At 40.0% G+C, this 26,899-nt stretch overlaps 1 protein-coding gene across 5 annotated transcripts in view; it reads right to left on the bottom strand.

Annotated features, from left to right (window-relative positions):
• Positions 1–26,899, bottom strand: part of PRICKLE2 (prickle planar cell polarity protein 2) — a 349,535-nt gene that overhangs the window by 57,635 nt on the left and 265,001 nt on the right. For all 5 annotated transcript variants that reach the window (XM_037136138.2, XM_037136139.2, XM_037136141.2 and 2 more), the window contains 3 exons: positions 8,516–8,629; positions 5,332–5,469; positions 2,281–2,484 (listed from right to left, as the gene is read on the bottom strand). In XM_037136138.2, coding sequence (XP_036992033.1) covers positions 2,281–2,484; positions 5,332–5,469; positions 8,516–8,629 — 456 coding nt within the window. The remainder of the gene's footprint in view (positions 1–2,280; positions 2,485–5,331; positions 5,470–8,515; positions 8,630–26,899) is intronic.

The raw sequence follows: 26,899 nt of genomic DNA, 5'->3' as shown, positions 1-26,899 counted from the left end.
ACCTACATCCAAGATTACTTTATCCAGCAAGACTATCATTTAGAACAGAAGGGCAGATAAAGTGCTTCCCAGATAAGGTCAAGTTAAAGGAGTTCATCATCACCAGGCCCTTATTATATGAAATGTTAAAGGGATTTATCAAAGAAAAAGGAGATAGTCAAAACTATGAACAGTATAATGAAAACAAATCCACAACTATCAACAACTGAACATAAGAACAAAACCAAAAACTAAAAGAAACTAAGCAAACAACTAGAATAGGAAAATAATCACAGAAATGGAGATCACATGCAGGGTTATCAGTGGGGAGGGGAATTGTGAAGAAGGGGGTAAAAAGTAAGGGAGTAAGAAGCATAAATGGTAGGTACAAAATAGACAGGGGGAGGTTAAAAACAGTATAGGAAATGGAGAAGCCAAAGAACTTGCATGTATGACTCACGGACATAAACTAAGAGGGTGGGGGGGGGATGCTGGTGGGAGGGAGAATGCAGGGCGGAGGGGAGTAAAAGGGAGAAAAATAATGGGACAACTGTCATAGCATGATCAATAAAATATATTTAAAAAATTAAACAGAATTTTCATATGACCCAGCAATTCCACTACTTGGTATACACTCAAGAAAATTAAAAATATATGTGCATATGAAAAGTTGCACATGAATGTTCATAGCAGCATCATTCATAATAGTTATAAAGTGGGAACAAATGTCCATCAATTGAAAAATGGCTAAACAAAATATGATAGATACATACAACTGAATAATATTCAGCCTTGGAAACAAATACGGTACTGATATATGCTACAGTATGTATTAACATTGAACACATCATGCTGAGTGAAAGAAGCCAGACACAGAAAGTCACACATTGTATTATTCCATTTATATGAAATGTCCAGAATATGTAAATCCATAGAAACAGAGAGGAGATTAGTGGTTGCCAGGGCCTGGGCAAAGGGTGAAAAGGGAAGTTTCTGCTAATCAACAAACTTTCTTTTTGGGGTGATGTAAATGATCTGGGATTGGACAGTAATGATGGGTGCACAACTCTGTGAATATATTAAAAATCATTGACTATGTACACCTTAACAGGCTGAATTTTATATTATGTGAATTATATCTCTATAAACAAAAATTTCAGAGCACGTAAATCATCACATTCTCTTTGCCATTAAATAATACAGTGTCATATCATGAGCACTGGTTTTCAGATGTGGAGACCAAACCATGAAGATAAAGTGGCTGCCTAGAATTACAGGGCTGGACCTGAAATCAGTTTCCCAACTACCTGTCTAGAGGGTCTCTCTTGAATATCACCAAAGGCATGAGAATCCAAATTAGTTAAGGCTGATTGTCTTCCTCCTAGAACAGTGAATCTTTCACAGGCAGAAGAAACTCCCATGCCATGGTGAACTCTGGCTAAAAAATAGAGTGTTGTTTATACAGACTCACATTTTTGTTTTTAGGGTCAGATAGAACCAAAACTCTACTTTGTGCAGGAGAAAACCCCTGTCCAAGATTTTCTCCAAATGATTCCCTTAAAAGTGGTCAGGTTTAGAATATTCTCCTTTCTGCTCCAAAGTCTTAAAATTTTTTTTGTTGAGCTATAAGGTCCAAACCTTTAAAACTAAATCAGGTTTTGTATTCTTCCAGGTTACAGATCATACCTGGCTATGCGTCTGGTGGGAGAAAGCACCAGGTCTAGGCCTTGTGTTTCCGTCTGTTTTCTGATTCTGGGTAGCAAATCCACATTCCTCTTAGAGTGCAGGGCAATGGTATCCAAATGGGGAATCCATCTGCCTCCCAAGTCCTCACCAGAACTCTGGTATATTGTAGGAAAATTAAATGATGCTACCAGTTTTCTTCTCTTCTCAACCAATCTGTCCCAATGAAGTTAAGAAAACAGAACTTGAGGTGTAAGTGGCACACTGTTACTGATGATTTCTCCCTGGGATTCTGGCTGAAATCTAAAGCTGCACAATGCCGTTTTTCTTTCTTTAAGCATTCTGAACTGACCTAAGGCAGGAGTCTCCTCAGCTACAGAAACTAACTGCCTTTCTACATGGATGTCCATGAGACTGCCATGTTCAGTAAAGTCAGCCACAGGTAAGGACAAGCTAGCAACCAGGAAGGGATGGGGCATCTCTCTGGAAAGGGTTAATATAAGAAGGTGGAGTGGTCTGTGTTTTTTGTGTGTGTGCAGGAAGCCACTGGATGATGTGTTGGTTATACAACAGAGAGCTGACAGGCAGGGCTGCAAGCCCCATGGAGAGTGCACTGACCTCGTCACAGGCTGCGCAGCGCGGCTTCAGGCACTCAGCGTGGTGCCTGCCACAGTATATTTTCCCATCCTGGTAGAAGTAGATCAAATCCACCAGGAGCTCATTGCAGACAGTACATATGAAGCAGGGTGGGTGCCAGCAAACACCGTGGCCTGCGCGTGATGCAAACACTGCGATGTCCCCGCCATTAATCTGGCCACCACACTGTGAGGCAAATGGAAACGTCAGTGTGAACATTGGCTCCCATCTCTCAGTATCATGCGCAGGTGATGAATCACCACCACCTCTACCAAGTCGACTACTGAGCAGTTATTTTCCAACTAGTCCCTGTGCTACCTGCTTTACATATGTGCCCTCCCCCCGCACTCTCCTTTAGGAGGGCCACCAAGTTAAGATGAAAAGTGAGAAAATAAGAACTCACAAAGGTGGGGAAGAAAGGAAAATGCGTGCAGGTAGGAGGCAGACTTACACAGAGTGAAGGTCTCATTATCTTTTAGATCCTCCAAACGCCATCCAGAGGCACAGCCAAGTTTAACACCAGGAGGAGTAGGCTGTGGGGGCTGAGGGTGGGGAGAGGGGGCTGTAAGATGATAGGGGAGTGGGTTCATTAAAACATGCCCTCCTTTAACTATTTCTCTGAAAGTCTTCCTGGAATGCTTTTAGCCTATTTCCTCTAACATCTTTTGAAGAAAGATGTTAGTCTTGCTTGAAAAGGTACCATTTCCAAGACCTGACTCTTGAAAGGGCTTCTTCTCTCTCCCTCCCCTATCTTCCCATTCACATTCCCCACAGAGAAAGGAACAAGGCAGAATCCCTGATAACCCTTCTTACAGCTGGTGTTGGGATAAAACCAATATGGTCTGAGGGTCTTTGAGGGAGTAATAAAGTGTAAAGCAGTGGGTCCAGGGGAAGGCTCTCTGCTTCACAACCCCACATGAGGGGCTGAGCTCTGGGGACGATGTCTAGAGAGTAGAAAAGCTACTTCCAAACGTTTCCTATATCATGGACCTCATGTGGGTTGAAATGCTTTATAAAAGAAGAAGTAAAGATATTAACAATCTCTGGGAGCTCATTCACATGACTGACCAGACAAAAGAAAGCTATTATGTTACAAAAAAGACTGCACCTTCCTTTTTTTTTAACATTAGTAGAACTGAGTAGTGTACTGTTAACAGAGAAACTGAGGTACATTAAAAATTTCAAGAGTTCACTTGGGGAAATGTTGAATCAAATTGGATAGCACCAAACTGAAGGTAGTTCGGAGCATTCCACTGAGTGGAACTCAGGGAGAGGTTCTTATAAAGAGACGGAAGCAAAACAAAGAAATGATTTGATTGGTTGTAACTTAAGCAGTTGCCTTATTTGGGAAGGCCTAGTTGACATTTGTGATTGGTTGTTCTTAAGTTTGATTTTCTTGGATTCCAGTACATGGATTCTGGCTTAGGTTTTGGTTTGCTTATGTAGGCTACCATACAAAGTACTAGATCAATCTCAGTGTAAAGGGTCCCTTGTTTGATTACTTCAATAATATAGAATCCCATTCAATCTTCAACATAATTCTATGATGTAGACATTTGTTATCCCCACTTTGCAGATGACAAAACTGAGGAGAAGTGACATGGCCAAGGTCATTGGGGAGAAATGTGAGTCAAACTTAGGTCTTTCTGCCTCCATGGTCTTATCACTATTCTATACTATTTTTGACATCTGCCTACAAAATGCCCAACCTTCCTTCTGTCTTAGGTGAGCCCAGATGGGATGGCTGCAGGAAAAGGATTTGAGAGTGCTGGAGTTCCTCAATTGAGCAAACGGAATCTCACATCTTAAAGACTGACCATGTGCATCTCAAGGATGCATCTTAAGGATGAAGACCCCACCACCAGACCTCTCTCTGGTCCTTTGGCTCCCCTATTAAGTAGTGTCTCCATTCCATCCATATGAACCTTCTTACTCTATCCCTCTGAAATCCAAAAAAAACCCCAAAACACCAAACGAACACCCAACCCAACAAAAAAGAAGTCTCTAAATGGCATCCAGGCCCCTAAGGTACTATTCTCACTTTCTTTTCACAGACCCAACTCACATATCTTCAGCACCTGAATGGGTCCCTTTACAGCTTAAGCAGTTAGGTGGGCATATTAAAAAAGCAGCAGGCTAAGTGAAATGTGGAAAATAACATTTAGCATAGCAAGGCTTTTGGTATCTGAGAGTAGGGGCAGGGTAAATGCAAGCAGGCTGGATTCTTACCACCCTGTTTTCTTTAAAACCTTCCTCTGCCATGTCCTGAGCCCTCTACAGGAGAGTAGGAGAAAAAACATATCTAAACTCTCGAACCCAGGAAGTTCATGCAGGGGGTTCATGAACTTTGCTAAAGACCCCTCAAACCAAGGAGACCATCATTTACCACCCTTTAAATGTCACTGGTCCTGGAATGATCATGAAAAGAGGCTGACCCATGGTCCAGGCAAACTCCATTTTCTAAAGGACTCATTTAAAAATAGAAATGCATCACATGTCATTCCTCGGCTTGGCCCTTTTCAATGAATACATAAATCTCCAGGACCTGACCCCTGTCAGTTCTCCTCCTTCCTGCCTCTGCCCTGCCACACTGGCCAACTGGCCATTCATTGTACACGAATGAAATGCTACTGCCTCAGGGCCTTTGAACTAGCTGCTCCCTTTCCCCTGCAGTCCCTCCCCCAAGGCCTGCATCCTTCACCCTCTCAGTTCTTGCTTGTCTTTGCTCAGAAGCCACCTTCTAAGGGTTGGTGGGGGTGAGGGGGTATTTCGAGGCCACTTTATGAAAACTACAACCTTCCCATACTCCCAACACTTCCTAACCCACTTCCTTGCTATATGCTTTTTATCTTGTTTGTTTATGTTATTGTCTGACTTTATACCTTATTAAAAGATTAAGTTTTTAATATTTGCTCACTATTGTATCCCCCAGCCAAGAACAATGTCTGGCCCAAAGGAGGCACTCAATAAAATGACTGTGGAGTGAAAGTGGGCCAGAGCAATCTGTCTTCATGCCTTGGAATCTGCACTCACCTGTTCACAAATAGCTCCTGTCATGGTGACTGGGAAGGGCCTGACATTCCCTCGGCCCAAATTCTCGCGTTTCCTCTGGTTGCTGAAGAGCTTCAGCTCCCGTTTCTCCTCCTCATCCAGGGAGTTGCAATATCGGACCTGAACAGACACAGAGGATGGCATGGGAGAGTCACTCTTGCTCCTTAGGGTTCCTGAAGCACACGCCTCCGAGTTTTCTCATTAAACATGCTCCTAGTTGATTTTATGGTGTTGGCCGATACTTTAACACCACCAGGCTTGGGGACATTTAAAATGAGTCTTTGCCTAAGACTGCTGACAGGCAAAATTGCTTAGTAAAGGTTCCAAACTCTGGAGCCCAGGGTTTGGCAGGACCTGTTGGTCATCCTCATTGACTCATTCTGTTCACTACACTAAGATCCAATCCAAGACCTGGGACTTTCTCCTTCTTTTAAATGGATTTTCATCTTCAAATTGATTGTGGGGTCCTCATACTTTCAAGCCCATGTGCCCACATATGTGGTCCCTGACACCAGTGGATGGCTCCAGGCCAGCAAGCTGGAACTGTTGTTTACAGGTTCACAGCTTCTCTTTTCCCATCTCATTATTGGGAAAATGGGGAACCAGAGACTTGAGACTGAAGAATTGGCTCAGAGGTTATCTGTGTTGCTTCACAGGGTCCTTGCATGCTTAACTGTGAGCAGGAGAAAAGAGCAGCTGTTGGCTTTGGTTAATGCATCCACTCACATTAAGATATGCTCCTTCTTATCAAATACAGACACAGAAGTAAGGGAGGAAATTAGAGACATTTGGTTCAGTATTTCCCATCTCTCCCCTTATGTCTGTACATCTCGGAAATTTTGTCACAGTCTTAAACTATTACTTACTTAATACTGTTGTAAAATGGACTCATTTTAAAACTTGAATATGTTTACTTAAAAAAAAGTATATTAAGATTATAAATGGAAAATCAGTATTACCTGCAAAAAACAGAGGGTCACCATAAACTAAATATAGTTAGAACAAAACCACATTGTTAGATTCTAGCTGGCTACTTTTACTTGTGGGAAATCCAGATTCTTTTTTAAAAATTATTTTTATTTTTTAAGATTTTATTTATTTAGTTGTAGAGAGAGGGAAGAGAGGGAGAGAGGGAGAGAAATACCAATGTGTGGTTGCCTCTCACATGGCCCCCACTGGGGACCTGGCCTGCAACCCAGGCCTGTGCCCTGACTGGGAATCGAACTGATGACACTTTGGTTCACAGACCGCACTCAATACAATGAGCTATATTAGCCAGGTAAAATACAGATTCTTAATACTGCAACTTCAAAGTGAATATTAGGAGGATTTGGAAAATTGTGATACTCCCGCTAGCATCAAACTGAACTTACCCTGATTATTCCACCACTCAACTTAAAAGGAAGTGATTCTCTCATTACATGGTTCAGTATTATTTACTGTCTTGTCCATGTTCCACCCAAAGTCCCATATCTACCACATTTTAGTATACATTGTCCTACTTACACTGCCTGTCTTACTTTAAAGTAATCCGAGCATCAGAAAGGTTAATTGAAATGCTCAGATGCTTTGTCATCCAGATGGTTGCAGGGAAACTTTTTGAACTAGACTGATGCATCCCAATTTGAAAACCAGAGCAGCTATAGATATCAAAATTGTTTTCTCAGGGTGAAAAAAAGAGTGGTCAGATATTTACTTTAGAATCACCCTTTGTTCTCAAAAGGGCCATGTCAAATGGGTGAAATCTGCCCTCCGGGTCACATGTAAGGAATTCTCACCAACAGGAAGAAGGAATTTGAAAGGTCTCTTTTCATGAAACCAATTAATCGTAAGCAGAATAAACCATTAAAAGCAGAAAAGAGTAGACCAGTTCTCTCTCTCATGTAAAAAGAGTAAACAAGAAAAGAAAGTCTTCATTTAGATATACCAGCGAGAGAACTACAGGGACCTGAACAGCCCAGAATATATGGTTACACCACTGATATTTTATGGACATGCTTTTAAAGAAAGACACACCCCTCCTGCTTGTAAAAATCCGAATTTTCACTTCCAAATTAGTTAACTGGGCATCAGGTTACAAAGTGTGCTCTCAGCTTTAAAGAGAAAACATTACTTATATATATTTTTAATGAAGTCTGAAGTAAATGATAGGAAAGGGAATCGTGGCTGTCTTTTTAGGAGCTGCTTCAGTGTTTAAGCTTTTGCTCCACTTACTCAAATCTATTTTTGTGTCTCCTGATTTATCCTTTTTAATTCTAACGTGGGAAGGTAAAGACTAAAAAAGCACTAACTCATTTCCCCTAGGATCTAGCTTGTGGGTGGGGCACTTGGTAGAAGGCTGGTGTATGGATTTTTTTCAACTGAAAATTATGTTTTTATTTAAAATGCAATCAGAGGTCAGTGGACAATTCAATTCTTTGTGATTACTATTTTTTACAAGCCAGATACTTAAAAATTAATTTCTAGTTTATAAATCTAAACCCCTCAAGCATAATGATCTTTTAAAAGCATATTTACAAATTTCCCTTATGATCCATTAATCTTCAAACAGAAGAAAAGCTGGCTTCCAGTGCTGTGTGTCTGGCTTCAGAAGAAAAGGACAGCCTGCAAGCCATACTTTCAAGGGTACAAAGGGTCACTCTAGCAAGTGGGACTTCAAATGACAAAAACACAGAACTTCAGAGCTGCAAATCTGGACACTGAACTTCTGCTGTGTACCGTGGGCAATGTACACACTCATTTAACATGACGTGATACTGAAAATAAAGGAGTCACAAACGTTTCGCAGGGTTTGAACTGGCCTAGGGACTCTCAATCACCTGACACGCTCAGGAAGCCAGCCTCCCAATTTCTTCTTCAACTAAGAAAACCTGGTCTTGGGCTTTTATGTTTTAGTGCTCCCTGGTTACCCTCAAATAGCTAGTGGTGCCAGGCTCAGAGGCGAATCCAGCCCATAATGAGATTCTGCTTTTTGGTAACACTCTCCAGAAGGTGTCTGACAGTTCCTTCAGTTTCTTTTGGCTCTGGTTAAGGAAGCTAAAACCTAAAATACATTGCCAGAATTTTTCTTTGGAGATCTCCTTGATCCAGCATTCTCACTGTAGAAAGGTAGCAATTCAGAGAGGATTCTAAGAAAAGTATTCTTAAGGTCCCCCCAGCCCCTTACCTCATTGTCATGTGGTGGCAGCTGGTGTAATAGTTGCTTGATCCGCAGTTTCTCTCCAGGACTGTTGACATAAGGGACTTTCTCTTCTGGGAGACAGCTATAGTACTGGTGAACCTGGAGAATGAAAGGCACACAGATAACTTGCTCATTCCCACTTTCTGGGAAGCTGACTCCCACAGCGGGACACAATCTGCTTGCCCCTGTCCCATTCCCATGGAATGTAACAGCATGAGCTTCTCACTGCAAGCACAGGAATTTCTCCTTAAAGAAGGAGCCCAGCAAATAACCTATCTGTTGGAGGTTTTCCTTCTCTCTGCAAAATAATAATTAATAATAGTAGTAATAATAAGCCATCAGACTTTCCTGAAAAAAGAGAAGTGGGCAAATATGCTGGTGGACCCGGAGGGTAAAGCTTTCTCGGCAGGCTCCCCAGAGAGCTGACTTTACCATTTTTTCTCCAGCATGTAACATGCCTCCTGAGCCAACGGGATATGTCAGTGCCTGCCTTGGCCGCGCTGGAGTCAAAGCCAATTTTTGGCACTAAGCAAACTCCTGGGTCCCTCAGCCTCCACCTACATTAAAAGCCCTCCAGGTCTAGAGCCCTTTGTAAGGACAGGAGGCAGCTCATGTCTGTCAGAAAACAAGTCACTAAATCTGGGATACAGAGTATAAAATAAAAAATCATCATTAATAAGAGTATTTCTGTACATCCTAGAATACTCCTGTTTATCACAGGACAAATTCTTGCACTTTCTAAGGCTCAGTTAACCTAGCAATGACTTTGGAAAGCACCAAGATCTAATTTTTCCTGAGAAAAGAAAACAACATTCTATCATCCAGCTGCATACAAAACTCGGGGAAAAAAACTGACCAAAACAAAAGATATGCTATTATATAGGAGAAGCAAAACAAAACAAAACCCCACAAGCTTAGATGACATCATGGAAAATACTTTTCAACTATCTCTTAGCAGCATCATGACCAGCTCTTGTGAAACAAGGCACTCATTCAACAAAACAGAAAAAAGACGGCTTGGGGCTCTAAATTTATCATATTAGTTACAATCCACAAATTCAGTCTAATTCCCCGAGTTTAGGGAGTCTGGGATACGCACACATGTTCTGGGAATGCTAGGGTGAAGAGTTACGAAAGCTCTGTCTACTTTGATCTCCAGAAATGAAGTCATAAGTGTTAGGAGAGAGGGGAGAGAAGGTTTCGCAATGACTAGGCCTTAAAAAAATGCAAAAGCCATCTTTATTTTCGTAACAAATAATCGTAACCATTCACCATCATGTGCATATCATCCTCTTAATCAAATCCCAAAGGCAACTGTAAACAGACTTCTCGTCCTAGACTAGCTGGCCTTGGGAGGTCGGGGCCTCTGCAATTGCTCCCTGAAGGCACCTGGCAGGGAGCCACGTCCTGGGATGGGAAGGAACTGCTCCAGGTTCTGTGGGCCGCCCACAGGTTACCAGCAGTCTTCCAGAGAAGCAATAAAAGCCCAGATGATGAGTTAGTTTGGAATCAGACGCTGGCACTGAGCCCATCAGAGACCAGTACCATATGGCTGCTCAGGTAAGTGCTAGGTATAAAAGCAGATCCATTTCTGTGTCTTAGAGAAGGGCTCTGTGTCCCAGGTCAAAGAATTGCTTGTAGAAAGGCCTTGCTGCAGCAACACCTTGCCATTCTCACAACTCCCATGATAATTACAGAACACTAGGGACAAATGCTAATATGGAATAAGTTGCTGTGGATGCTTGCTAATGAACAGTGTTAAGTTGAGCTTGACTGATCCTCCTCTCAATCACTCATTATTCACACAGCCCCCTCTTCCCTGCCTGGAAAGAGTCATCCCTGAGAACCCTTCTGAATTAGTGCCTTGAGCCAAGCCCTCTCTGATCCTGCCCAAGGCTGGCCCAGGTTGGAGCCTTCCGAGCTCCTTCTGCACCATGGCCAAGGAGATCTGCACCCTTAGTCCCAGCTTGCCCATGTACCATGTCTGTGTCCTCAGCAAGTTATACTAACTACTCAGAAGCTTCATTATAAGATCGTGGCAATGAAATGAGAGTGTAGGCAGAGCATTTGCCCCTCAATAGCAATAATAACATGAATGTATAGCAACCAGTATATTATCCATCCTGGAATACTCCAAATGGAGCAATCCAGAAGCTTCCTGGTCTTTCTTCCATTTTAAAAGGTAGGGCAACATCATCAGCTTATAGAGTGAGACCAAACTCTATACCCCTCCCCCCCACCTTAGTCTAAGCAAGAAGGTTACAAGGAATAAAATGCTATTTAAGCTAGTTTTATTTCAGACATAAAAATAGCAAATTATTATAAAGGTGTGATGTTTTCCCTAGAAACCCAGCAGCAGAGTAGAAGAATAGAGCCTTGTGAGGAAGTGGATCCCGCCACTGGGAGCAGATCGGTCAGCAATTCTCATCCTTCTAAGGGCAATCCTCTATACTTCTCTCTCTGAAGATCTGCTTTGTACCTCCTCAAAGCTCTGATGTTTCTCTCCCTCTCTTTCTCCTTCCCTCCCCACTCTCTTACAAATAAATAAAATCTTTAAAAAAAGAAAAAGAAAAAAAGACTGGAGAATAAAGGAGTCCCAAACACACAGTGATAGAGAATTCTAGAGCTGCTTGGGGATAAGAAATATCTTCGTATTCCGAGGTCCCTTTTGAAGACTTCAAATTCTTTTTTTTTTAATTTTATTTTTCAATTACAGCTTACATTCAATAGTATTCTGTATTAGTTTCACATATATAGCATAGTGGTTAGATAATCATATACTTTATGAAGTGTTCCCCCTGATATTTCTAGTACCCACCTGACATCATACATAGTTATTACAATATCATCGACTATATTTCCTATGCTGTACCTTGCATCCTTATGACCATTCTGTAACTACTAAATTGTACTTCTAAATCCCTTCCCATTTTTCAGCCAGCTCCCTAACTCCCATCCTTTCTGGCAACCATCAGTCTGTTCTCTTTATCTGTGAGTCTGTTTCTGTTTCATTTGTTCATTTATCTTGTTCTTTACAGTCCACATATAAGGGAAATCATATGGTATTTGTCTTTCTCTGATTTATTTCACTTTAGCATATTACTTTCTAGGTGTCACAAATGTTCAATAGTAAAATTTCATTCCCTTTTATGACTGAGTAATATTCCATTGTATATATATATTGCCGCCTTTTTTTTATCCACTTGTCTATTTTGGGCACTTGGGTTGCTTCCATATCTTGACTATTGTAAATAATGCTGAAATGAACATAGGGGTATATGTATGAGACTAAAGTCTTAAATCAACAGAGGCAGTGACTACTCTTTGGGAACATAGCTCTATTTTTCCTGTCTAGACATATTGTGTTATAATTCAAGCCAACTGTTTACCACTACTGAACATGTGTCATTTCTACCAGTATTCCAATAATTCCACAAATATGGAATGTGCTAAAATATTTCCTCACAATAATTTGGTGGATAGCTTAAAAACTTACCTAGTTAGTGAAATGCCCCTTTATTAAAACAAATCAGCAAATATTAATTAACAACCTACCAATCACATCCATGTTGAATGGTAGGTGATCTGACTCATTCTGAGGTGGGACAAGGAGTTGGTCCTTCACCAGTTCTAGTCCACTTCCAAGCCCATTAAAATCCAGAAAAAATACTCACCCTTCTCATGTTGGCTTCTGTGTCTGCACTTGGTCTTTATCTGGACTTTCCAAGCTCTTTATTGAGCAAGGAAGATTAGAAGACAATGGGAATGAGGGAGACATCACGTTCTTGAATTCCCAAACTGTCTGGCAGAACACAGAAACACAGCCTGCCTTACCTTCTGGCATCTCTGTAATAAAACTACCATGTAGCTCAAAACACACACCAAGGGAAATATTTAGTTACCTTCTGGCAGTTCAAAAATTAAATTGGACACCACCCCTAAAAACCCTGCACATTGCTTGTTTTAGCCCAAATGTGTTTTACTTGTTAATTTTTATAAGCAAATAAGTGAATCCAATAGAATTTTGTCATTGATGACCATTACCAAGCTATTACCTGGTATACTGGTATCTTTATTTTTCCTCTTGTGTGTACTAATGTACTGAGAGCAGGTCTGTTGAGTGTTCTAGAAACTTTGGTTCATTTAAACATTCCCAGGTAGAAGTGCTTATGATTCTGCCCTGGGTGAGGCTGTACTAGGTACACCATCCCCCCACCCCCCAAAAAAGCATTTTGAATACAATAAACTGGATGATGAAAATGAAGTAGTTGAGGGCCTTTATTTAAGGTGTTATTCCCAACAGGGAGGTTTGGCAGTAACTTCAGTCTGCCTGATGGATTGTCAGAACTTAGTCAACTTGGTGTGCAAATAAAGTCTGCAGCACAAGGCCTCGCCCAATTTGAGAGACTGGGCTTGTTTGCACTTTTGGCAGCGTTTCTGCATGAGCACAGACAGGAGAGAGAGAGAGTCAATAACTCCTTGTTGGAGAGAAAAGTGTGCTGATTTTAAAAAGTGGGCACAGTGCTTTATTTAGAGTGGTGGTTCTCAAACGTTAGCCTGCATCAGAACCACCTAGAAGGCTTGTTAAAACACATTTCTATTTCAGTAAGCTTGGGGCAGGACTGATAATCTGCATTTCTAACCACTTCTCAGGTGATGCTCCCGCTGGTTACCCAGGACCACACTTTGACAGGTTTAGAGTTACCCAAGTATTCTTCCCCCAAGGCCGACCCATGAAGTTGCCAGGAAAATGGTGGGAACCCTGTTTGCTCCAACGGATCCTGAAGGCCCAGAGGAGGGGAAAGAACATGTCTACTCTCACTCAATTTTGCCCGTGTCACCTTCCAAATCTACATACATGCTTTAGCAAAAGAAGTCTGTCAGTTTTGGCAAAAATGAGAACTCTTAAGGGAAAAGGGCTTATATTTTTGGGTGGGTCATTTTCCATATCAAAAGCATCCCTATTTTCTTAAAGCAGGAATCTCATAAAGAAGTCATACTTTTTTGGTTGATGTCAGATTCAACTATCCTCCATCATCTAAATGAAAGAAAGGACAAATGACCATATTTACTGAATGGCTCTTATGCCTGGAGTGTTTCTATACACAGTATCTTGTGAACCCTCCCCAGACCCTGGAGGTTGGTATGACACTCATCAGATTGAACATCACAGAGCTAAGAAGTGGTAGAGCCACCTTCGGACTGGGCTTCCTCATCCCAGCCCCTCTCCACTTCACCCCAACCCCACCCATTCTGCTTATCATGGAATCTTAGGTTTCCTTATCAGGAAAAAAAGAGACTGGCAGAGGATCGGAGAGAAGAAAATAAAACAGATAAAGTAGATTTCTAATATATTTGTGTGAATGACTGCAGAAATGATGAATATGTTTTCTTTTGCTATTCTCCATAAAATAACCAACATATGGCCCAAAATAAACTTAGCAGTCAATAAAAAGTGATGTGCTCCAAATTAAACAGCCTTTCTACAACACCACGGCGTGATGGTGTAAGGGAATTGTGATAGATATGGCTGCCCACAATCCATTTTTCTTTCTTCCTTAATAAACATATCATTATTTTACTCTGACCATCAATATGCCCGACTAAGAACAATATTTCTGCACCAAGCTGGTAGCTATAAGTAGTCATGTGAATAAATTTTGGTCAACTAATACATAAGGATGTGACCTCTGAGATTGCTCTTTTAAAGAATGTGGAGCAGTTGGCAAAGGCCCTTTTTGCCTATTGCCCCTTCTTCCTGCTTCCTGTCTGGAATGTAAATACAATGGCTGGAGCTCCAACAGCCACCTTGTGCCATTAAGTAACCTTAAGAATGGAAGTTTTTGATTAGACCATGGCTCCACCATACCAGACCTGAATTGCCTATCTTTAAACTTCTTTCACCAGTGAGAGAAAGAAACTAAATCTTTATTTACAGTCTTGATTACAAGGAAGTGAATGTAATTCCTAAATGGCACAGCAGTGGTTCTCAAATGTTAGCATGCTCCAGAATCATCTAAGGCCCCTATTGACCATTATTCCCATTTTCATCCTTTTGGGTCTGAAAAGGAGCCCAGAATTCTACATTCTTAATAAATACCTCACACTACAGGAGGAGAAACACTGCTTTAAAAACAAAGCAAACATGACTCCACAGGTTTTAAAGGTAAAAACTCCTGGAGTATACTCTTTGACGTAGGCTGACAGTTAGAAGGTCTTATAAAAGCCCATCTTAACCTAGATTCTAATGGGAAGATTGGACCTTTATTTCACATTCTCCCTCTCCTGTAGTTTGAGAAGTTTGGAACCTCAGTTAATCTACTTCAATTTGGCGAGGCAATATCTAGAATTTGCCTGAGGTCTCAGAAGGCAGGTGCTACAGAGAAAAGTGATGCTGCCTGAATTTGCAGCACGTGGAGATTTTTATGAAAAGTGCACATTAGTTCCCAAACGGGGTCCTGGAGAACAATCGGGTAGTACTGAAGCTGTGAGCCACTGGTGATGGGCTGCTGTGAGGGCCTGTTTGCTCATTTTGCCCCTACTTGCCAGAATTTAATTCCCCAAGCAATAGGAGAAAAGTGCTGTTAAGTGGCATCTAAGAGGTAAAATCGTACTGAGTTTGGCTCCTCTCTGTTTCTCCAGGAGACCCACATTATAATTTTAATTTGTTTACTCAGGAAGTAATTTAGGATATAACAGTCTAAAATCTAATGGCTAAACAATGTTTCCATTATGCCTAAAGTCCCATAGGATTAGGAGCAAAAATGAGAAAGGAAAGCTCATTTGGGTTATTTTCAGAGGAGTATTTCAAACACTTCCCCCCATATACATTTTTTTTTTTGCTCACACCTGATATCTAATTCAACAGCAAATTGTGTGAGATGTAGGTTCACAACATATCCAGATTCCAGTCACTTCTCCTAGCCCTTCACAACCTGTCTACTCAAAACTAAGTGCTCTCTGGGATAATCATCATGGCTCCTCTGAACGCTGCCTTTTGCCATTGTGTCCCCACAGTTGGTTCTGTACTCTGCAGCCAGAACAACTCTATTTGAATATAAACCAGGTCATGTCACTATTCTTCTCAAAACCCTTGATGATTTCCCATCCCCTTCTGACTCAAAGCCAAAGTCCTTACTGTAGGACCATGATCTCGCTCCTTTATGATCTGGCTGACCATGTCATTTCCTATCGTCCTCTTGTTCAATTCTGCTCACTATGGCCTCCCTGCTACCCTCTCACATCAGGGCCTTTGCACTAGCATTCCCTTTGCCAAGAACATTCTTCCCCCAGATACTTACATAATGCCCATCCTCACGGTGTCCAGTCTTTGCTCAAACGTCGCCTTATCAGAGAGGTCTTCCCTGACTAATAAATTAGCACCCTCATATCTATAGACCTGTGCTTCTCAATCAAGGACTACTGTTGACACACGATGGACATTTGGCAGTGCATGTACACATGCACTTTTCACATATAGTGGGTCAAGGCCAGGGATGCTGCTAAACCTCCTACAATGCATTGGATAACTCCTGCAGTAAAGAATGATCTGGACCAAAATGTGCTGATAAATCCTTAACCTTCTTTTCTTCAAAGTTCTTACCAATTGCTGATGTATAATCTACTTGTTCATTGTCTTTTTCTTGCTTCTAGAAAGTGAATGTCTGGGACTTTGTTCACCATATTCTCCCAAAAGAGGGTCTCACATTTAGTAGGTACTCAGCAAATGTTTGTTGAATGGATGCATGCTATACGTATTCAAATCTCATCTTTGTGACTTCCTGGTTTAACAAAGGATTTAGACAGGGACACAAAGCAATAGGATACACAGGTGTGGTTTCAGGAGGAAAAACTCATGTAGCATCCCTTTCATTCTACCAAGGCGCTTGCTTTTTCACCCGAGAGTGGGGTGGACAGAGGAGAATCTCAAAGAAGGATGAATGGAATGAATAACTGTCAACGTAGATTCTTTAAGAGGAAAAGACAAAAACAACACCCATTTGTATTTAAAGCCAAATAATTTCTTTCAAGCTGAGTCAACGCTGTTTGGACGAATGGAATAAAATAATTGCACTGAGTCCTAAGCAGGGACAGTGATTCTAAATCTTGTGAGTTGTTTTTTTCCTATGTCTGCTCTCTCTCACTGGCTTACTCCCTTTCCAAACCTTTCAGTCTTTAAATTTTAAAATTTAAACTATTAAAGCTCAATGTTTAGTTAGAAATATTTTCCAGTTAGATTGGATCTGACAGTTATTTATTTTATCTTGTCTTAAAGCAAAGGTCCCAGAAATGAAAGGCTGTGTAGTTAAGCACTTTTCCTTTATGCTGCAGTTACAGAAAGACTCTCTCACCTAGTTTTACCAAAACCCTCTTTGCAGAATGTCTGAACATTTGCATATATGTCCTACTAAAAATCCCCCAACAGTTGCTTACTTTTTTTGGTAACACTTTCAGTACTGTCATTAAACAAAATACACACATACATGTGTATGAAAAAAAAACAGGATGGCAATTGCCTACAGTGCTTAAGTGTTGGAATTATGGAGTCACATTGTTTGGGTCTGAATACTGGATTGAACACTTACCATCTGTACATAGTTGGGCAAGTTACTTTACCTCTTATAGTGTCAACACCTCCATCTGTTAAATGGGGACAATAATACAAGGGCGAGCAAAAGTAGGTTTACACTTGTGAGTACACAAAACACAGTTTATTCTTGTAAAATCATATAATCATAACTTGCATGCCTTTCCATACAAATGGTAAACCTACTTTTGCCAACCTCTATATGTAACTTGAAACAATGCTGGGAGGCTCAGGTGATAAAATGTAACTAGCACAGAGAAAGGCCCACAGTGAAGATTCTGTATTTCTTTGCTTTCAAGCAATTTTATGCATAAGTCATGAACGCCTAAGTTATGAACTGAATTGTGGCTCCTCCACCACTGCAAATTCCTATGTTAAAGCACTAACCCCAGTGTAATTGTATTTGGAAACTTTAAGGAGATAATTAAGATTAAATGAGACCATAAAGGCGGGATTGCAATCAGAAAGGACTAAAGCCCTCATAAGAAGAGGAAGGAATACCAGGAGTGCACATGCACAGTGAAACACTGTAAGAAGGTCGCTGTCTGCAAGCCAAGAAGAGAGCCCTCACCAAAAACCAACACTGCTGGGTACCTTGATCTTGGACTTTCAGTCTCCAGAACTGTGAGGACATTAGTTTGCTGTTTACACTACCTAGTTTGTGATATTTTGTTACTGTAGCCAGAGCAGACTAAAGCAGTCTACTATTTGCAAGGAACTGTTGAGTGTTTATGGGGAAAGGATCTATATGTGAATAAGAAAAGACCCCTGAAGGAGGTTGAAGGAGGTTATATTTCAGTAGAGTGTATAGACATGTAGGCAAAGGACTCTAATGCAAAGTTAAAATAACGCAAAAGCCATTAGAGGCAGACAAAAATACTACAAAGTTTCAAAATACAATGGATTAATTCCTAAATCTGTAGCATTTGCCCATTTCAATGGTGTAAATAATCTCATTATGGCTTACTGCAAGCTGCCAACACGACATCTTTGGATGTGGGCTGGGAGGAGATGCACTGGAGCCTGCCGCTGTATAACAGTGGTTTCACTGCATGGACAGAATAGACAACATGACTCAAAAGCATAGATAATAGTCACATATTAGAAAGGAACTATGAAGTGATGAGCTTTGTTATGTATTACATGGGTTTTTCAATATAATCCCATTTTAACTTTATATAATTAAGTTTAAAAAATGGCTGTGTTTAACAACTGGCTTTCAAAAGTCCTGAAAACTGACCGATTGGATCTTGTGATAGTGTATGAGCTGGTTCCAGTGAATTGCTGGCAGAAACTTATACAGTCAATTTCTTTGGCAAACTCTCTTTAAAAAGGTAAAAAGAAAAGAACAGAAGAGCTGCAAAGACCTAAAGACTGTTGGCGATGGGAAAGATGACAACTCTCTGTCTACTCTGCCTTCAATGGTTCTAGCAAGTCGCTCATGAAGCCAAGTTATCTATCTTGGCTGACATATACTTAAAAATATTCACAGCTTTCAGTCTCCTAGTCTTTTCCATATCCTCTCCCTTCCTTTCCCCAGAATTGTGCCCTCTCTTTATGTCTCTTTTCCTTTCTTCCCTTGTTTCCTTTTAAAATCCCTGGGCATAAAGCCAAACTGAAAAGCATTTAAGGTCATTTGTGCATTGGCTGGTTTGTTTTTTCTTCTGAAGTCAAAAAGGATGTGAGTTGAGCTTATCGTAGGTCTCCAGGAAGAAAACAACAAAAAACCCTCCCTCTTTTTTGTAAGTTAGCATGTGATTGGTCAACTGTACATTAGTAGGTGAGTAGGGTCTTATAAAGTGAAAAAAAGATTCTCCACTTCTGTGATAGCTACTGAGACATCTGTTATGTTACCACTTGCCTAGAAGAACGTGGAAGAAAGAAGCTGCATGTGATGTTTAATGTTTGAGTCTTGACTATGATAAATGCTAAAACTGCAACCTTTTCCAAGTTTTCTAAATTCTCTGAGCTTTAGTGTCTTCATCTGTAAGCCTAGAGTAACTGCACTCATCTCACAGGACTGTGAAGGTTAAAGGTGGTGATAGAATGAAAATACCCTATTAACTGCAAAACTGTATATAACTGCTAGATCAATATTATTACTGAAAATGACAACACTGGAGATTAGGGCTGCACTGGGCTGATGGTAATAACAATCTAAGTATAGTTGTCTAGAGCTGAGATCACATTTTGTAAAAAGCAATCATGCATCTAGGCTCTTTTCATCATTTTGTACCACTATCCTAAGAACTCGCAGTATCTATGTTCAAAAATCACAAAATAGCTGCTGGAGCTCCAGCGATTATGTCCTTGTTCCAGGCAAGAAAAAGGTAAGGGCCAGGGACAAAAGACCTATCTCTCAGTTGGATCAATAATATTTAAAGAGATTTTCTGGAAGTGCTATCCTACTTCTATTTATAACTCCTTGGCTAAACCTAGCTCCAAGCAAAGCTGAGAAATGTAATTTTTAGTTGAGCATAATGCTTCCCTGAATAAAATCAGATTTTGTTAGTAAGAACGGAGGAGACACTAATAATGGGTGAACACCTGGCCATAGTGTCCCTAATAATACCTGATTTTTGGGTTATCTTTTTTCCTAGGTGAACTCCTTATGAGTTTCCTACACAGTATCTTTCCTATGTGTTAAATCATTGTTTTTGATTCTATACTTCACATACAACATAACTAGTCCATTTTCTCCCTCTATTTGTAGTAACTACAGATTCACAATGTCATGTAAACCCATTCTGAAGAAAATTTAGAAAGCAGCAACAGAAGAAATCCTAGGACAAATTCAACTTTTTAGTTGTCCAATGTGATGCCTAATGACATGTTAGGGTTCCAACAAGAATTCTTTATTAAATAGAGCTTGCTGATCACAGGGCATTGTTGGAAACCCATTTTAAAATACAGGTGATCTTTGTTTGGAGTCAGTTAATTTAAGGCACTTTCATTTTTGCATACTAAAATAACCAAAAGTGGCAACCCATGGAAAAGAATGAAACTGAGAAGCTCGCTTTTATGTTACAAAGTAAGTATTTCTGACCACCATGGCCACTTTCAGCCTGAGTTGATGTCCTTGTTTGATGTGTGTTTCTATTTAAGGACACCTTATTTAATATACATTGTTGATTCATTAACACTGAATTCACAGTCAATAGCACTATAATTCACGCTGACCAAAGATTATCTGACATACATATTTTTTCCATCGGGCATCTCAAAGGTTTATTGCTCTTAGTAACACTAAATAGCACTTCAGCACTAAGTTTGGGGGCCATTTTAAAGAGCAAAATCCCCAACAAAAGCGCAAAGCAAAAACCACGGTACTAAATAGAAGGTGAGAAGCACACTTGCTTGCTTATTGTATGAGAGATAAAACAAAAGAACATTGTCTTGTTTACCTCAGCTGGCAACATGCTCGTGGTCCCATGCAAAATGCCTGCCCCTCTGTACATAACTGGGAATGACTTTGAGAATGCCATGAATATTGATTTTGGGTGTTACAAACAAATTTCAACAGATAGGTGAATTTGCTGATATTTAAGTATATGAAAAATAATGATTGACAAGATTACAATGTATCTAACTTTCTCAGGAGTAAGAGACTGAGCCAGGATTTAAGTTTAGGTCTGATCTCAAAGCTCATGCTCTTCCCTCTTTACCCCACTGTCTCCAAAACCAGTCACAGGACTACCTCTGCCCTGAGCATTTGATGAATCCGTGACCAGTGCAGCCACAGTTTATTCTTCAAGCTTGTGATTCCTGTTAAAACTTTGAATAATAAACAGGCTAGAGGGCTATTAATCATGAAAGCCACATGGACCAGTTGGAATTCCAAAGTGGAAATCAACCACCTTATATGGAAGTGTGTGCTCTCTGAATGTTCCATGTGTACATTACATAGTAAGGGTCACGTGAGCTAACTCAGGCTTGACAAACTCTTTTACTTTGAGGTCTACACAAGAGAAGTTAATGTGCTCAGGTTCACCCTCAAGAAAGGTCATGTAGTCTGTGAAGTGACTGCTTCAATTCCCGAAACTACATCTTTAAATTTTATTTTTTCTATTTTAGATATTTATTTATTTTGTGGTAAAATACACATAACATAAAACTTGCCACCTTAGCCATTTTTAAATGATGTTAAGTACATTGCTGGGCAACCATCACCGCCATCCATCTCCAGAACACTTTCACCTTCACAAAGTAAAACTCCAGACCCATCAAACACTAACCACCTGCCTTGTTCCCCCACCCTTCTCTCTCTGTCTCTATGAATTGTGACTAGTTGAGAGTGATTTTTGTTATATGTTGGGACCAAACGTTCTTCTGTGGTAACACTTTGAAATGATGGTGCAAATCAGTGGGTGTGGGGGAATGAGTCAGACAATATATCAACATTTACATTTAAGTCCTTTAATAAGCAACTTTCCTTCTGTTTTTCCTGAGACAATTAGAGAATACAACGGGAAGACTCTGGCCCCAGCCCTTAGACTCTGTAACAAATGAGAGGACCTGGGAACTAGTGTTCACAATGCATTTCCACTGAGAAGACCTGTGCAATAAATCACCCCTGACAATGTGATTTCTCCTGCATTTTCAGCCTCAGGGCATTAACTCAATATTTTACAGATCACAGAATTCCCATTATGTAGCATCTCTTCCTAGCTCATGACGAGGCCATGTGATTGCTTTTGAAGTGGCCTGAGAAGCAACCAAACATATTAGTAAATAATTGCAAGAGAAGAAAACTCAAAATCAACTGGGCTCAGACCCAAATAGGCATGTCTGGGTAGGCACTGTGTAGCATCCTGAAATTTATGACATCTAGTTTAAAACAATGCTTATCCACACGCTGTCCAAGTGTCATCCAAAAACCAGTAGGTATCAGTGCACGCTTACCCAGGGACACTGCCCAGTTTAGTAGTGGCCTTCAGTCCTAGTCTTCAGTGATAATGACCTCCTTTTCCATTGCTGCCTAGACCTTTCCTTACCCTGTTTTATTTACCCTAACCAAAGCTCCCTAGACCTCTTTTGGGAATACTCAAGGAATAAAATAAAAGGGGGAAAAAGTTCTGTACATTTTTAGGAAATAGAACCATTAAAATGGAGTGTCTCAGAATCAGTTCTCTATGTTAAAGGAAGAAAGCAAAGATGTGAAGACATGAAATGATCCTAAAATTATTACTATTGACATTTTAAAAAGAAACTGTACAAAATTATATTTACTTAGGCCAGAGCAAGTCTCGATTCAGTCAGGTAAAGAATTATATTGAAATGAAGGCTATTCAACATGGAAGGAAAATTCTTTTGTAAGTAATCTAAGAAATGGTACTAAAAGGTGTATCACATCAGGTCCCTGTCATATTTAGAAGGAAAACAGAAACACTAAATAACTGGGTGTTTGTTAAAAATTGAGGAAGTGGGGAAAGAAGGCATTAAGTATAACAGTGTGGAGGCCCTGAGGCTGGAGGAAGCTTGGGGTATTTGAAGAGGGGCAAGGAATCCAGTGTGGCTGGATGCCAAGAGCTGAGGGGTACCCACTACAAGAATAGAAACGTATTCTATAGCTTTCCAACAAGTAAAGAAAAATGAAGGAAACTGGGGAAACTTCACCAAAAAATAGTAGGCACAAAAATAGGAAAAAGCGGGGGAGAGAAGATGGTAAACAGAAAACAGAAAAAAGTGGTTAGTAATACACTGTTTAATAATGATTATCGAAGTTACCATAATAATAGTAAGTATACACATCAATGAAAAGACAGATTATCAATTTGGATTAAAAAGAAAAACAATATCCATCGTATGCTGCTTATTTAAAATAAACCTACAAGGAAAGGTTGAAATTAAAGTGCAGAAAAGATAAAGGGATGTTATAATTGGTTAATAGATCCTCGGTCATTTCGAAATCATTAGTGATACAGTTTGTTGATTATTTTGTAATAACCAACAGTTCACTATTTATATTCCTGGGAAATATTGCTAATGCAGCTGTTCATAAACTTTTTAAGAACCATAAAAAAGATTTTCATGTTAAGATAAGTTAAATGCTAGAAAGTTATAGGAAGGGATGTTGAAAAATAATGAAAGGAAAACTATAAAAAATATAGTGTAATCATAAACTTGAAGACATATAAAAATAAAGCCTTAAAATATATACAGCCAAAAAAATAAATAGAAGAAGAAAAAAATCTATAAACATAATCAGAGACTTTAAGATGCCCCTCTCAGGTATTAAAAACATCAAAAAAGACTAAAATTATGATAGCTACTAATGAATTAATGGCAATCATTGTCCATTTACTCCATTGCATTTTCTTCTAACAATTTGGAAACATTACCTTGATCATTCTTACTTTATACTGGGAAGAAAAGATTTCACATTCTTATTTCCCAAATGGGGAACAGAAGCTAGAAGGTGCTAAGAAACTTGGTCAAGGCCACTTAGATACAAAACTGTCTAAAACTGAACTTCTCTGATATATAACTCTTTCGGGACTTGAAAGCCTCCTTTTCTGTGTATTCTGCTAATCTAGTCCTTGGGTATTTTCCTCAGATATTGTAAGGGGAACTGTAAAATAAATTAACTCTACTTCCTAAATTCTAGCTCTATGTGACAATGTTCAAGACATACACTTTTCTGAGATTGTTTTATTAAATATCCAATACAAGGTTTAGGTACAATAATTTCTACAGTCTTATTTCTATAGATCTTACCTCCCTCCCTCCCTCCAAATCTCTGAATAAGAGGTTCAGACTCAGATCTCTGTGTTGTTTTCCTAGACAGGCCTTTCTCATTGGCTTTTCTACCAACTGGCTTTCCAATCAGTAATTATATCTAAAGTTCCCTGACATGTCACATACTGTATTAGTTGTCTTATAGGGCAGGGCCCATTACATTACTATCTTCTTGTTATAGAAGAGAAACCATTACTTCACCCATGTAAAATAACTTGTTCCAAATACAAATACAGCCAGAGAATGGCAGAGGTGGGTCTGATCCCCAGTGTGTCTGATAAATCAGCCATGGCTTTTAGTCACTATGCTTTGGAAAGATCACTCATGACCATATTGTAGCAGAACTGTTTCTCATGTGATATTCACCATCCAGATGAATTCTCGGTTATCCACACAGCAATGGGGTCCAGGAGAGGATGCATACTTCAAAATCATGCACAATAAATACAACCTCAGATTTATCCACAGAGTTTGACTTGACCCTTTCCTAAGTGGTTGGCACAAATAGTTGGTTTGCATTTCAGTTCCTTTCCCTGCCTGCCTTTATTAAAGGTTATGATACTTGTAATGATTTACAAAGTGATGGAGGAAGAAGAGAACAAAAAAGGAGCCAGTATTCAGAGTTTGGACCATAGAAACCAGGGAAATCATAACCTGCCCTCCTCCTCACATCAATCACTCAATGCCAGTGAGGATGGAGACCCACCTTCTTCCTGACACTTTTGGTCAAGACTTAGAAAGGAGGTTTCTCAGAACCCCAGGATTGCAGGGAAGAAATGCAAAGTCATCATTGATATAGGCTAACTAATGTTTATAGTTTTTTTCTTGATAGCTGCTAGACTTTTTATTACCTTTGTGGAACTTTTAAAAAAGATTTTATTTATTTATTTTAGATAGAGGGGGACAGAGGGAGAAAGAAAGGGAGAGAAACATCAATGTGTGGTTGCCTTCACATGCCGGCTATAGGGGAACCTGACCTGGCCAGCATCCCAGGTGTGTGCCCTGACTGGGAATTGAACCAGCAGCCCTTTGGTTTGCAGGCTGGTGCTCAATTCATTGAGCCACACCAGCCAGAGTGACCTTTGTGAAATTTAGAAAGATACTTTTCCAACTACAAATTAGAAAAAGCAAGCCCCCAATCTTGGTAGACAGAGTGCAGCACCACAACTAGGTAAGCTCTGAAGTGTCTTAAATGTTAAAAAAAATGTACTCTTCCTTTTGGCAGGCATCAGAGCCCAGGTGAATATCAGCCTCCAAACACCCCTTGACCAGGCACTTTTCTGCAATGCACAAACCCTACAACCATATGAGGCGGCCCTGATCCCCTCCCGCACGAAGAGCTTAGGAATTTATCTTTTCCCTTCAGAAAATGTGGGTTCAGAAATTGCTTGGATAATTAGCTTCCTTTCCCGAGATCTGATCATTGACTTTTACTCAGTCTTTTTAATTGCCATAGCAGCAACAACTACCATCGCTATTTATCGAGTGCCAACTACATGTTAGGCACATCTAGGGAATTAACAGAGATGATGAAAGAAGCCTGTCTGTGGAAATGGCTTTTTAGTGCCATCCATCTGGATGTTGATGAGTTTCTGTCCCAAATCTCCTTTTTATTATGAATAATTAGTACTGAGCAATTCTTTCTAACAGCGTTTCTTGGCCAAAGGTTTAGTTACTTCCTGAGGCAACTATGGAAGCCTAGGGAGACACCTCATGGACATAAGACAGCATACTTACCTTTCTGTTTGCTAGAGAGAAACTTCATTCAATCATTTTATTGAGTTATGCAAATTACAATAAGCTATACATATTCAAAGTATTTAATTTGATAAGTTTTGACATATACATATACAGTATTCATAAAACCATCAGCATAAGCGAGATAGTGAAAATACCTATTAGCCTTAAATGTTTCCTCTGACTTTTTGAAACTCCTCCCTCCCACCCCTCCCCTTTCCAAATCAAGTAACCACCACCGATCTGCTTTCTGTCACTACAAATTAGTTTAAATTTTCTAGCGTTTCATATAAATAGAATACGAAACTATACACTTTTTTTTTGGTCTGGTTTCTTTCATTCAGAATAATGATTTTAAGATTCGTTTATGTTGTTGCAAATAGCAAAAGTTTATTCCTTTTTATTACAGAATTGTGTTCTACTATATGGGTATAACACAATTTGTTTATCCATTCATCTGTTGATGGACATTTGGGTTGCTTCTGGCTATTTAAAAGAAAGCTTAAAGCTACCATTTTTAAAGCCCTGTGCTTAAGGTATAGTTTTATTTAATCCTCATGACCACACTGTAGTTAGGTATTAACATTCTTCTTTTTCAAATGATGAAAGGAAAGCTCATGGAGGTGGCCGATTTGAATATAGAGCTAGTAAGTGTCAAAGCTTGTGCACTCTCGAACACTATGAGTTCAGAAGCTATGGGAGACCAGCACAAAAACTGAAGTCTGTGAGGGCCCTTCACAAGGAGAGACTTTCTACATGTACCCATGACTACTCCATGATACACAAAGCACAACATAAAGACAGGGTTTGGGAAACTCCAGTTTTACACTGAGCCTGGAACACAACCACACCAAAATCACATTTAGAATAAGGGCTTCACACATGGTACTTAATAAGCAACTGTGGAGTGAAAAAATGGCTGAATGCACAAGCAAATGAATGAGCTGATGGAGAGATAGATGGATTGATGGAGGAAGTTAGTTATTAGTTGACTCGATAGTAGATTCATCTAACCATCATGCAAAACTACTCAAAATATCTCAAGAGGCATAAGGCAGAGGAGATCACGTTAATAGTAAATCAACTCTCACAGCAGCCCCCAGTGTCAGCAGCTCAGTCAGCAGAAAGGTGTGCAGCTGTGAACTAATGCAAGAAGTCCAAGTCCAGAGGCCCACTCCCAGTCTCAAGGATCCCAGAAAACATTCCCTGGAAAGGCTGAAGACATCTGCCTTGAAAACTGGGAACTGCAGTGGCAGATCTCCCTTCCTGCATTTGCAAATGAGCTTTGGCTTCCTTGGGCCTCACAC

The sequence above is a fragment of the Artibeus jamaicensis genome, unplaced genomic scaffold (genome assembly GCF_021234435.1).
Source record: "Artibeus jamaicensis isolate MK-2021 breed Jamaican fruit bat unplaced genomic scaffold, CSHL_Jam_final contig_519, whole genome shotgun sequence".
Taxonomy (NCBI): domain Eukaryota; kingdom Metazoa; phylum Chordata; class Mammalia; order Chiroptera; family Phyllostomidae; genus Artibeus; species Artibeus jamaicensis.
This window is presented reverse-complemented; position numbering and strand designations above follow the sequence as displayed.